This window comes from Hemitrygon akajei, chromosome 22 (assembly GCF_048418815.1).
Source record: "Hemitrygon akajei chromosome 22, sHemAka1.3, whole genome shotgun sequence".
Taxonomy (NCBI): domain Eukaryota; kingdom Metazoa; phylum Chordata; class Chondrichthyes; order Myliobatiformes; family Dasyatidae; genus Hemitrygon; species Hemitrygon akajei.
Genome location: NC_133145.1, coordinates 24,129,778 through 24,143,943, shown reverse-complemented (window position 1 = coordinate 24,143,943; position 14,166 = coordinate 24,129,778). Strand labels below are relative to the sequence as shown.

General features: G+C 40.4%; 1 protein-coding gene across 9 annotated transcripts in view; it reads left to right on the top strand.

Annotated features, from left to right (window-relative positions):
* The window catches only part of map2k4a (mitogen-activated protein kinase kinase 4a), a 140,210-nt gene that overhangs the window by 112,977 nt on the left and 13,067 nt on the right, over positions 1–14,166 (top strand). For all 9 annotated transcript variants that reach the window (XM_073025864.1, XM_073025863.1, XM_073025859.1 and 6 more), the window contains 2 exons: positions 13,457–13,534; positions 13,713–13,861. In XM_073025864.1, the coding sequence (XP_072881965.1) occupies positions 13,457–13,534; positions 13,713–13,861 (227 nt within the window). The remainder of the gene's footprint in view (positions 1–13,456; positions 13,535–13,712; positions 13,862–14,166) is intronic.

The window sequence follows — 14,166 nt, the reverse complement described above, 5'->3', positions numbered from 1 at the left end:
AAGAAGGTTGGCGTCATTCAATGTCTGTAGTGAGATGCTGAAGATGTTCTATAGGTCAGTTGTGGAGAGCGCCCTCTTCTTTGTGGTGGCATGTTGGGGAGGAAGCATTAAGAAGAGGGACGCCTCACGTCTTAATAAGCTGGTAAGGAAGGCGGGCTCTGTCGTGGGCAAAGTACTGGAGGGTTTAACATCGGTAGCTGAGCGAAGGGCGCTGAGTAGGCTACGGTCAATTATGGATAACTCTGAACATCCTCTACATAGCACCATCCAGAGACAGAGAAGCAGTTTCAGCGACAGGTTACTATCGATGCAATGCTCCTCAGACAGGATGAAGAGGTCAATACTCCCCAATGCCATTAGGCTTTACAATTCAACCGCCAGGACCTAAGAACCTTTTAAAAGCTATTATTAATGCTTTTTGAGATAGTGATTTAGATGCATATCATATTTTTTACTGAGTTAAGTATTGTATGTAATTAGTTTTGCTACAACAAGTGTATGGGACATTGGAAAAAAAGTTGAATTTCCCCATGGGGATGAATAAAGTATCTATCTATCTATCTATCTATCTATCTATCTGTGTGCTGGACAGTGTGGAGATTAGGGAAGAAGTAGTGCTGGATCTTCTTAAAAACGTTAAGCTTGATAAATCCCCAGGACCGGATATGATACACCCCAGGTTGTTGTGGGAATTGAGAGAAGAGATCGCAGGAGCATTAGCCATGATCTTTGAATCCTCTTTGGCTGCAGGGGAAGTGCCGGAGGACTGGAAAATGGCAAATGTAGTTCCCTTGTTTAAAAAAGGTAATAAGGGGAAACCTGGGAACTGTAGACCGGTGAGTCACGTCGGTGGTATGCAATCTACTGGAAAGGATTCTTAAGGATAGGATCTATGAGCATTTGGAGAAGTACAGTCTACTCAGGGATAGTCAACATGGCTTTGTGAATTGAAGATCGTGCCTCACGAGCCCGATTGAGTTTTTTGAAGAGGTAACAAAAGAAATTGATGAGGGTAGAGCAGTGGATGTGGTCTACATGGACTTTAGCAAAGCATTTGACAAGGTCCCTCACGAAAGACTCATCCAGAAAGTCATGAGGCATGAAATAAGTGGAACCTTGGCTGTTTGGATAAAAAATTGGCTTAAAGGATGAAAGCAGAGGGTAGTTGTGGAAGGAGAGTATTCTGCCTGGAGGTCGGTGACTACTGGAGTGCTGTAGGGATCTGTCCTGGGACCCCTGCTATTTGTGATTTTTATAAATGACCTGGATGTAGAGGTGAGTAAGCTTGTAGATGACATGAAGATTGGAGGAGTTGTGGATGGAGCTGTAGGTGGTCGAAGGTTACAAGAGGATATAGACAGGCTGCAGAGTTGGGCAGAAAAATGGCAGATGGAGTTCAATCCGGACAAGTGTGAGTTGATGCATTTTGGAAGGACAAACCAGAAGACTGAGTACAGGATTAATGGTCAGTTACTTGAGTGTGGATGAACAAAGGGACCTTGGGTTCAAATCCATAAATCCCTCAAGATCGCTGCACAGGTTGATAGGGTAGTTAAGAAGGCCTGTGGGATACTAGGCTTCATTAATAGGGGGATTGAGTTCAAGAGTAGAGAGGTCATGTTGCAACTTTACAAATCTCTGGTGAGACCGCACTTAGAGTATTGCGTTCAATTCTAGTTACCTCATTATAGGAAGGATGTGGAAGCTATGGAGAGGGTGCAGAGGAGATTTACCAGGATGTTGCCTGGATTGGAGAACAAGTCATATGAAGCAAGGTTAGCAGAGCTGGGACTTCTGGGACTTTTCTCTTTGGAGTGTAGAAGAATGAGAGGGGACTTGATAGAGGTCTACAAGATTATGAGAGGCATAGATAGGGTGGATAGTCAGTACCTGTTTCCCAGGGCACCAATAACAAACACCAGAGGGCATATGTACAAAATTAAGGGAGGGAAGTTTAGGGGAGACATCAGGGCTAAGTTTTTTACACAGAGGGTTGTGAGTGCCTGGAATGACTTGCCAGGGATGGTGGTGGAGGCTGAAACATTAGGGATATTTAAGAACCTCTTGGACAGGCACATGGATGAAAGAAAAATGGAGGGTTATGGGGTAGTGTGGGTTTAGTACTTTTTTTAAGGATTATATGTGTCAGCACAACATGGAGGGCTGAAGAGCCTGTACTGTAGTGTTCTATGGTTCTAAATGTAATCATATTTTAATGAAGTGTGATAAAATGCTGATTCAGTTGTGCATTTGCTATGTGTTTAAGGTAGCACTTTAATTTCAAAATTATATTCAAATTGAAGGGCAAGTTGATCTGCATCCTGCACATGAAGCTGCTAAACAAGATAAGAGCCCAGGGTGTTACAGGAAAGATTCTAGAACTGGCTGATTGGTGGGAGGCAAAGAATGGGGCCAAAGAGATCCTTTGTGAAATGGCTGCCAATGACTAGTGTTGTTCCGCAGGGGTCTGTGTTGGAACCAATTCTTTTTACACTGTATGTCAATGATTTGGATGATGGAATTGATGGCTTTGTGACCAAGTTAGTGGATGATACAAAGATAGGTGGACAGGCAGGTAGTGTTGAGGAATCAGAAAGGCTGTGGAAGGAATTAAGCAGATTAGACAGACAGATTTACTTTATTGATCACGAGGGAAATTGGGTTTCGTTACAGCCACACCAACCAAGAATATTGTAGAAATATAACAATATAAAACCATAAATAATTAAATAATAATAAGTTAATCATGCCAAGTGAAAATAAGTCCAGGACCAGCCTGTTGGCTCAGGGTGTCTGACACTCCAACGGAGGAGTTGTAAAGTTTGATGGCCACAGGCAGGAATTACTTCCTTTGACGCTCAGTGTTACATCTCGGTGGAATGAGTCTCTGGCTGAATGTCCTCCTGTGCCTAACCAGTACATTATGAAGTGGATGGGAGTCATTGTCCAAGATGGCACGCAACTTGGACAGCATCCTCTTTTCGGGAGAATGGGCAAAGTGGTGGCAGATGGAATAGTGTTGGGAAGAGTATGGTCATGCACTTTGGTAGAAGGAATAAAAGTAAAGGATTTGGGAGTCCTCTTGCAGGATTTCCTAAAGGTTAATTTTCAGGTTGAATCAGTGGTGAGGAAGGTGAATGCAATGTTAGTATTCATTTCGAGAGGAGTAGAATATAAAAGCTGAGACTGTATAATGCACTGATAGATAGATAGATACTTTATTCATCCCCATGGGGAAATTCAACTTTTTTTCCAATGTCCCATACACTTGTTGTAGCAAAACTAATTACATACAATACTTAACTCAGTAAAAAATATGATATGCATCTAAATCACTCTCTCAAAAAGCATTAATAATAGCTTTTAAAAAGTTCTTAAGTAGTTTACTTAAATACATTAAATACAATCGACCCCGGCACTTTAACATATCTTACTCCTGGCGGTTGAATTGTAAAGCCTAATGGCATTGGGGAGTATTGACCTCTTCATCCTGTCTGAGGAGCATTGCATCGATAGCAACCTGTCGCTGAAACTGATTCTCTGTCTCTGGATGGTGCTATGTAGAGGATGTTCAGGGTTTTCCATAATTGACCGTAGCCTACTCAGCGCCCTTCGCTCAGCTACCGATGTTATACTCTCCAGTACTTTGCCCACGATAGAGCCCGCCTTCCTTACCAGCTTATTAAGACGTGAGGCGTCCCTCTTCTTAATGCTTCCTCCCCAACACGCCACCACAAAGAAGAGGGCGCTCTCCACAACTGACCTATAGAACATCTTCAGCATCTCACTGCTGACATTGAATGAGGCCTCACAGCATATTGTGAGCAGTTTTGGGCCCTTTATTTAAGAAAGGCTGTGCTGACATTGGAGAGAGTTCAGAGTCTCTAGGCCTATACTTTCTGGAACTTAGCAGAATGTGGGGGTGGGATCTCATTGAAACCTATTGTTGAAAGGCTGAGGCAGAGCAGTGTGAAGACGATGTTTTCTTTGGAGGGTGTGGTGAGAGTACGAGCAGAGGGCACAGCCTCAAAGTAGAGGGTGGTGAGTCTGTGGAATTCATTGCCACAGGCAGCTGTGGAGGCCAGATCACTGGATGCATTTAAGGCAGCGGTTGATAGGTTCTTGATCAATCAGGGTGTGAAAGGTAATGGGGAGAAGGCAGGAGAATGGGGTTGAGAGGGAAATGAATCAGCCGTGATGAAATGGTGGAGCAGACTTGATGGGCCAAATTTGCTAATTCTCTGCACCTTTATCTTGTAGTCTTGTATAATAACTTTTAATAACTTTCAAAGAATTATTGGTGTTGTCCTTGATTACGGTTTGTTGGGAAGGGACAAAGTACAGGGAAGAAGCAAGACATCTTTGAATGAAAAGGTTTGTCAGTGATTGGATTATTGGACCTCAAGATGTTTAAGCATAACTCCATTCTAATTTGTTTCAGACTCATTCTACACTTCTGCATCACTGTTTTCCTAAGGAAAGGTTGAGAGTTAAATCCACTGCACAGTAATAGGATTAGGATAGTCAATAGAATTAGAATGTTTAAATGAAATTGAATAGACATCAAGACAGTGTTGCCAGATGACCTGAGAAAAATAACTCAATTGTTTACGTTTAAAACTTGAACATTTCATCTACCAAGTTGTTCGTGGATCCCCATCTAAACAATTCTTGATTTTCACACTATGAATGCTTTAATTATAGTACAAGATACTGACATTTTTAGCTTGTATCAAACACTCGGGATTTGATAAATATATTTTTCAGCAAATAATGAACTGTCTTAATTATGTCTGTTCTTGGAGAAATTCTATTAACTACATACACTATAATTCTTTCAAGTTCTGAGGAAATCTCTTCCCTTTCAGAAATGTATAATAAGAAACACTCCTGAAGACAAATATCTAGGAAATGCCACTTGACAAGTGCTACCATTTGGAGAGTAAACTCGTTACCCTTCCTCTGATCCTGATGTCCAAATAATTACCAGCCCAGATCATCAAATCAATTCATGCAGTTCTATTTTTGCAATTAATCTTCTGTGCAGAAACCTACCGAATGCTGTAGGGTTTGTATAAAGAACATGAGTAGATGCTATCATTTCCTCAAGCTAGTTTAAGTTCCCAAACCAATGCAAAGCAAATATTCAGTGGAAAGAGCAGACTTGCAAGTAACTTGTTGTGCAGTCCTACTCCTTGAAGCAACTCCCTATTTTCTCTTCAGATCCTCCAGTGCTTCCCCCGCCATTTTTTCACTCTTCACACATTAGAGATGCTCCCTAATCCTTCTAAATTCCAATAAGTACAGACTCAAAGCCATCAAGCATTCGTCCTATGATAACCCTTCCATTCCTGGAATCATCCTTGTGAACAGTCTCTGAACCCTGTCCAATGCCAGCAGATCTTTTCTTAAATGGAGAAGCCAAAAACTGTTCACAGTACTCAAGGTGAGGCCTTATATAGCCTCAGCATCACATCCCTGCTGTTGTATTCCAGACCTCTTGAAATGAATGCTAACATTGAACTTGCCTTCGTCACCACTGACTGAACTTCCAAGTTAACTGTTAAGGTGTTCTGCACAAGGTCTCCCAAGTTCCTTTGCAGCTCATATTTTTGGATTTTTTCCCCCTTTTAGAAAATAGTCTGCACATCTTTTCTACTACCAATTTAGAAACATAGGAAACCTACAGCACAATACAGGCCCTTTGTCCCACAAAGCTGTGCCAAACGTGTCCTTACCTTAGATCTACTTAGGCTCACCCATATCCCTCTATTTTTCTAAGCTCCATGTATCCATCCAGGAGTTTCTTAAAAGACCCTATCGTTTCCGCCTCCACCACCGGCAGCCCATTCCACACACTCACCACTCTCTGAGTAAAAAAAAAACTTACCCTGACATCTCCTCTGTACCTACTTCCAAGCACCCTAAATCTATGCCCTCTCGTGCTAGCCATTTCAGCCCTGGGAGAAAGCCTCTGACTGTCCACACGAACAATGCCTCTCATTATCTAGTCTACCTCTATCAGGTCACCTCTCCTCTGTTGCTCCAAGGAGAAAAGGCAGTGTTCACTCAACCTATTCTCATAAGGCATACTCCCCAATCCAGGCAACGTCCTTGTAACTCTCCTCTGCACCCTTTCTATGATTTCCATCTCCTTCCTGTAGTGAGGCAACCAGAATTGAGCACAGTACTCTAAGTAGGGTCTGACCAGGGTCCTATATAGCTGCAACATTGCCCCTCAGCTATTAATCTCAATCCTATAATTGATGAAGGCCAATGCACCATATGCCTTCTTAACCACAGAGTCAACCTGTGCAGCAGCTTTGAGTGTCCTGTGGACTCGGACCCCAAGATCCCTCTGATCCTCCACACTGCCAAGGAAGAGTCTTGCCATTAATGCTATAGTCTGCCATCATATTTGACCTACCAAAATGAACCACCTCGCACTTATCTGGGTTGAACTCCATCTGCCACTTCTCAGCCCAGTTTTGCATCCTATCAATGTCCAGTTGTAACCTCTGACAGCCCTCCACAACATCCACAACACCCCCAACCTTTGTGTCGTCAGCAAATTTACTAACCCATCCCTCTACTTCCTCATCCACATCATTTGTAAAAATCACTAAGAGTAGGGGTCCCAGAACAGATCCCTGAGGCACACCGCAGGTCACCGGCCTCCATGTAGAATATGACCTGTCTATAACCACTCTTTTCCTTCTGTAGGCAAGCCAGTTCTGGATCCACAAAGCAATGTCCCCTTGGATTCCATGCCTCCTTACTTTCTCAATAAGCCTTGCACGGGGTACCTTATCAAATGCCTTGCTAAAATCCATATATGCTACATCAATGTGTTTAGTCACATCCACAAAAAATTCAGTCAGGCACTTTGCAACATTATATTTCATTTGCCACTTTCTTGCCCGTTCTTGTAATCTAAATCCATCTGCAGCCTGTTTCTCAACACTACCTGCCCCTCCACCAGTCTTCGTTTCATCTGCAAATTTGGCACCAAAGCCATCTATTCCATCATCTAAATCATTAAAGTACAGCATAAAAAGTAGCCATACCAGCACCAATCCCTGCAGAACACCACTAGTCATTCAGGTTTGTTTGTGTCTGTGGATGATGGTGACAAATATATTTCTTCAATTTTAGTTATTCTGTGTCAATTCACTATTACTTGCAATAGTTATTCCAGATTTGAATATCTTGGTATGATGGTAGTAGTTAACTAATGTGCAGTCCTGTTAACTGTGTGTTATGGATTAGCTATTTACTGTCCTATTAAAAATGGGTATCTTGGAGTTAGCAAAATGCCAGAAACAATCCACTCAAGTTGCTTTCGGTTCTTACCCTCCACCCACCCAGCTTTTCAAACCTAGTTTGCAGGCAAGCTCGTCCAGGGATATTTATTATTAAAGATATTTCTATAGAAATTAAAGTTTAAGTTGGAGCTGCCAGCTTGGGGAATTTTAGAAATGACTCAAGGCTACCAACAAACTGCTTTTTATGAGTAGTTAGTTCAAAAGAAGCTTGCACTTTAGCAAAATCTCGTTAAAAGCATGAAGGCTTTTGAAATTATTCCTCCATTCTTAAAGATTTAAGCATTTTCAATTGCAACTTATTTTTTGAATGATAGTTGTAGAATATGGTTGGACATGCATGCAATAGAGTTGGTGTTTAATGTTGGACAAATGAGATGGGAACACTTTGTTGTCCATGTTTGGCATTATTCCTGTTAAATTTCCAAATTGGTTCACTTTGAATATGAATTGTTACTCAGAAGGAGAGGGGTCTAATGATTATGATATTTGAATTTGTTATTTATGAAGGAACATATATTTTTCAATAATGTTTTTGATATTACCTTGAAAATGTTAGCACCACCGTTATGATAAAAAGTGGATCTTGTCTCCTGAAATGTTGTGGGTAAATAATAGACCTTAAATGAACATTTCACATTGGTATTTAGCATGAGAAGGACATAAGAACAGAATTAGACCATTCAGCCCATCAAATCTGCTCTGCCATCCCCTCATTTCTGTTTTATTATCCCTCTGAACCCCCATTCTCCTGCCTTCTGATAACCTTTGATGTCTTGATTAATCCAGACCCTATCAATCTCCACCTTAATTATACCCAATGAACTGGTCTGCACAACTCTCTGTAACAATGCATTCCACAGATTCAGCACCCTCTGTCTAAAGAAATTTTTCCTAGTCTCTGTTCTCTATGGATGTCCCTCAATTCTGAGGCTTTGGCCTCCGGTCCTAGACTTCCCCAGTATTGAAAACATTCTGTCCACATCCATTCTATCGAAACTTTTCAATGAGATATCATTTTCCTCTCCTAACCACCCTCCATTCTTCTAGACTCCAGCGAATACTGATCCAGAGCCATGAAACGCTCCTCCTATGTTAACCCTTTCATTCCTGTGAACCTCCTCTGGATCCTCTCCAATGCCAGCACATCTTTTAGATAAAGGGACCAAAACTGCTCACAGTAGTCCCAAGTGCGGACTGACCAATGTTTTATAAAGCCTCAGCATTACTTCCTTGCTTTTTTGTTCTAGTCCTCTCAAAATGAATGCTAACATTGTATTTACCATTGACTCAACCTCCATATTAACTTTTATGGATCCTGCAGGAGGACTCCCAAATCCCTTTGCACCTCTGATTTTGAATTTTCTTCCCATTTTTTAAAAAAAGTCCACACTTTTATTTCTTTTGCCAAAGTACATGACCATACACTTCCCCACACTACATTCTGCTACTTCTTTACCGATTTCCCCTATCTAAGTATTGACTCCTTAAAACTACCTGCCCTTCTGCCTATTTTCGTATCATCTGGAAACTTGGCTACAAAGCCATTAATTTCCATCGTCCAAATCTTTGGCATATGACTTGAAAATAAGTGGTCCCAACACTGACTTTTGCAATATACCACTAGTCACTGGCAGCCAATCAGAAAAGGCCCCCTTAATTCCATCTTTACCTCCTGCCTGTCAGCCAATCCATGCTATTACCTATCCTGTAATAACATGTGCTCTTACCTTGTTAAGCAGCCTCATGCGCAGCACTTCGTCAAAGGCCTTCTGACACTCCTTTATCTATTCTTCCTGTTATTTACTCAAAGAATTCCAACAGATTTGTCAGCCAACATTTCCCCTTGAGAAAACTATGCTGACATTGGCCTATTTTATCATGTGCCTCCAAGTGCACTGAAACCTTATCCTTAATTAATAGACTCCAATATCTTTCAAACCACTGAAGTCAAGCTAACTGCCTTATAATTTCCTGTCTTCAGCCTCCCTCCCTTGAAGAGTGGAGTGACATTTTCAATTTTCCAGTCCTCTGGAATCATTCTAGAATCTAGTGATTATTGAAAGGTCATTGCTAATGCCTCCACAATCCCTTCAGCTACCTATTTCAGACCTTGGGGTGTAGTCCATCTGGTCTAGGTGGCCTAGCTACCTTCAGACTTTTTAGCTTCTCAAGCACTTTCTCCTTAGTAATAACAACAACACTTACTTCTGCCCCTGATACTCTTGCATTTCTGGCATACTGCTCATGTCTTCCACAATGAAGACTGATGCAGAATATTTATTAAATTCATTTCCCATTTTTTGGTCCTCCATTACTACCTCTTCAGCATCATTTTTCATCAGTCCAGTATTCCTATTGATCCCTTTGGAATGTATCTTTCCTATGACTTCTGAATTACCCCTAGAAACGCCAGCCATTGCTGTTCTGCCATCATCACTGCTAGTGTTCTTCCAATCACCTTTGGTCAGCTACTCCACATCATACCTGCCAATCTCTAACTGCGCTACAAGATCATCTACCGTATGCCATATAGTGTGTGCATTCAAATATAACACATTCAGTTCTGTATTCGATACCTTTTTGATTTGGCCCCAGGTTACACTTTAACAGTTAAAGTGACATAATCAGGCTCAGAAATAGGCCTAGCAGGTGAAATCTGCTAGGTAATTCGGGAGGAAAAGGCTGACATCACAGCCCAAGTTGCGAGAGTCTATTCAATGCTCAGAAAACGCACTTCATGCTCGTCATCAGCCCCCATCTGGCCTCCCCTATCTTGTGTCAAAAACTGAGAATGGACTCAACCAAATAAACATGGTCCTACTGCATACTGGGTTGAGAGACCCCTAACAAGTTTGCTAACCGGATTGTTTGGTGTATTTCATGCAGATGTAGTTATCAGGGAGACTAGAGGTTTCACAGAGTTCCCACCTCTTACATGCAGAGCATACCACTACCTCCAAACTAATTTTCAGCAAACTAGTTGTGTATTAACAGAAAAAAAACTCAGCAGAGACTTGCTTACTTAGAACCACCACCTGTTCTTGCCTTAGCCTGTTGAGCCAAAGCCTGGCACTCTAACACGGGCCATTTATACAGTAGCTGCTTCACTTACGCCTCCCTTCTTTTGATTGTCCCTACACTGATTGCAGCCCGCTGAAAAGAGCTGAAAGCACCAAAACTCTTCTTAAACCTTGTGCTGTATCACCAAGGAATAACCACGGGTTGATTGCAGCCCACTAAAAAGAGCCATGGAAGCTAGTAGTTCAGTGGAGGGAGCTGCAGTATTCTGAAGAATATCATCATTATGAAGGAGCCAGTGTTAAAGATTTTGAAACTCAAAGATGGGAAGTACCTATGGTCTGATCAGGTGTATCCTAAGATGTGAGAAGCAGGGAAGAGGATTGCTGGAGCTTTCGCAAAAATTTTGTATCTTGAACAAACGATAAGGGACTAAGCTGCAGGTTAATTAATGTTTGCCTTTATTTAAGGGCAGCAGAGAAATTGAGGGAGCAGGATTTGTTTGCATTTGAAAAGGTAAAGACTGATTAGGAATGGTCGGGATGTCTTTGTACTGGGAAATTGTGTCTCATGAATTTGGTGGTGCGTTTTTTGAAGGGACTAAGAGGACTGAAAAGGGCAAGTCTTATCTTGTCTTGTATGGGATTTGTCAAGGCCTTTGACAAAATTCACATGGCCAGCTGGCCTGGAACATTAAAACTCATGGATTTGGGTTGAGGTAGCATACTGGATACAAAATTGGCTTGGTGGTTAGTGGCAGAAGAGGATGATGGAAGGTTGATTATCGGATTGGAGGCTTATGACTAGTGGTATGTCCTTTGTTGTTTGCCACGGATATTAACAACGTGAATGTCAATAGAGATGGCACCAAAATTGCTGAACAGTGAATAAGGTTACCTGATGTTACCACATGATATCGACCAGCAGGGAAATGGTCAAAGGAAAGTAGTAACTCTGACAATTTGGGAAGTTAAACAAGGGCAGGATGTGCACAGTGAATGGCAGGGCCCCAGAGTGCTGTTGAACAGAGACACCTTGGAGTAAAAGCGTATAATTCATGAAAGTGGCAGCACAGTAGACAGCTGGTAAGGAAGACACAAGGCGCGCTTGCTTTCCCATCTGAGGCACTGAATATAAAGTTTGAGTCATCATATCACATTTGTGCAAAACATTAGTTATGTTGCACTTGCAATATTGTGTGCAGTTTTAATTGTCACCCTATGGGAAGAATGTAATTAAACCAGAAAAAGTGCAGACAAGATTCACAAGGATGTTGCCTGAATTGAAGACCTTGAGTTATAGAGATATTGGAAAGGTTAGGTTTATTTTCCTAGAGTTAAGCAAGTGGTGACAAGATAGAAATGTGTAGATTTGGAAGGTATGGACAAGGTAGCTAGCCAATGGTTGGTTGTCAAGGTAGGTGTCTGAAATTAGCATGGGTTTAAGATGAGAGGAGGGATTTTAAAGGGGATTTGAGGGGTAACCACATACTCAATAAGCTGGCATCTGGAATGTGCCGTCATGGGTAGTAAAGGAGACAGGAATGATGCGGGGAGGGGTATGAAATAGTATCAATAAACGTGACAAAATAGTTGCAGTGGGTCAAAGTGCCTGTCTCTTGTGCTGTAAAACACTGACTCCAAAATGAAAAATCTAAGAGATCTTCTAGTTTTTAAGGAAAGGTAAATATTTGCAGCACAGAGTAGAGTTTTATTTTCTGTTTTTGCTTAGCATAAAACTGGAGCATGTTAAAATATGGTTTATAAAATATTTGCAACACCCATGAAGTGCTGGAGGAACTCAGCAGGCCAGCATTTTATGTGTGTTGGATTTCCAGCATCTGCAGATATAATGTTGTTTATAAAATGTTTCACAGTTTTACTGATTTATCAGGAGCACTAGCTATGCAATCAAAGTGCTTGGTAAATAATGTAACTGCAGTATGTTACAATTGAAACCTAGCCAGTAATTGTAATTGGGTGAGGGGGAATAAAATCCAAAATATTATTTGTGCTTGGAATGGCTTAATTCCACTCTTTTTGGCAATCTGAATGAAGTACTTAATTCGGAGACATGAAGCTGCAGATGCTGGAATCTGGAGAAAACAAATAAGCTGCTGGAGGAATTCAGGTGAAAGGTCTTACCCTGAAACATCAACTGTCCATTTCTGTCCACACAAGCTGCCTGACCTGCTGTGTTCCTTGAGCAGTGTTGTTTTTCTTAAATACCCCAAAGTTTTAGGAGTGGCTTTGCATGCATAGGTTCCATTTAATTTTTGTACTAGTTATGTAGTAGGTCGATTTATTGGTCTGCCTCTTCCAAATATGAATCTGTTTTAAAATGTTAGATCATAAACTTAAACTGAAGTTTGAAATAAAATTTTCATTGATGTGGAATAGCATAAATAGAAGCAAATTAATAGACAGAATCATAGTATGAGGACTGAAAATATTATACAGACTCTAAGTACCATTTTACGAACGTTACAGTTGTCTCGAGGGAATTTTTATATTTAAAGCTAGTGTATCCTTAGATTTGTTATTTTGTCAGTCAAAAAATGTATTGAATATGCTTGAGGTTTATATAATTGAGAACAGTGCACAATTGTAATACTTTACTGCAAGGATATGTAGTAGCTAAGTTGATCTAGGTGACATCTGAAGTTCAGTAACGTGTCATCTGTAAATTTTTCCTTAAAATATGATCAGTGGAAACACTGCTTATTAACCTGAGCCTTGAAAAATGTATTTCATTTTTTAGATTCTTTGAATATCTTGACTTAAGTTTATTGAGCCAACAAATTTTGGATTCCATTTTTCCTAGACCATTTGTAAACTTGACCAGTTCTTTAGGAAAATTGCTAGATAGAATCAAAATTAAAGGAAAGGGGTATTTAAGTCTTCAGAATATACTTTGTGTATCCATTTCAGTATGTTTTCTCAAAGATCAGTGGCAAAAAAACAGGATAACAATGTGGTTTAAGAAAAAATACCATTTATATTTTTCAGAAATTGTATGTCAATTTTGTTTGAGATTCCTAGCTTGACCATGAGTACTTGCTGCAGTTTGTTTAAGTAAAATGTATTTCTTGGGTTTCTTTCCACCCCTGAAAGCCTGAAAGAATAGATCCAAGTGCTTCAAGACAAGGCTATGATGTGCGGTCAGACGTTTGGAGTTTGGGAATCACATTAGTAAGTACTGTTATAATATATTGTAAGTAAATGTGCTGGAAAATAAATAAAATAAACATTAATGTGTAAAATTTAAATTTCCCTGATCATCATTAAAAGATTTGAATAAAAGTGATGATCTCAATCAATTAAGAATTATCTGTTTAATAAAGTTTACCCTTTTTATTCTATTCTCTAGTATGAGTTAGCCACTGGACGATTCCCATATCCAAAATGGAACAGTGTATTTGATCAGCTAACCCAGGTAGTAAAAGGTGATCCTCCACAACTCAGCAATTCTGAAGAGAGGGAGTTTTCTTCCAGCTTCATCAACTTTGTTAATTTGTGGTAAGAATTATTCAAATTTTTACAATTAAAATATCTTTTTGGCACATTTCACTTTTCTTCCTCTCCTGTTTTTGTTAACCGTAGTAGTTTATGCTTTTCAACTTGCCTCCAAGGTCACACTCTAGTATTGGTGCAGGTGCTTTATTTCTCATACTGTGGTGCTAGAAAGTTTGTGAACCCTGTGGAACTTACTCTATTTCTGCATAAATGTGACCTAAAATGTGATCAGATCTTCATGTAAATCCCAAAGCTAGATAAAGAGAACCCAATTAAATAAATATTACTAAAACATTATACTTATTTAT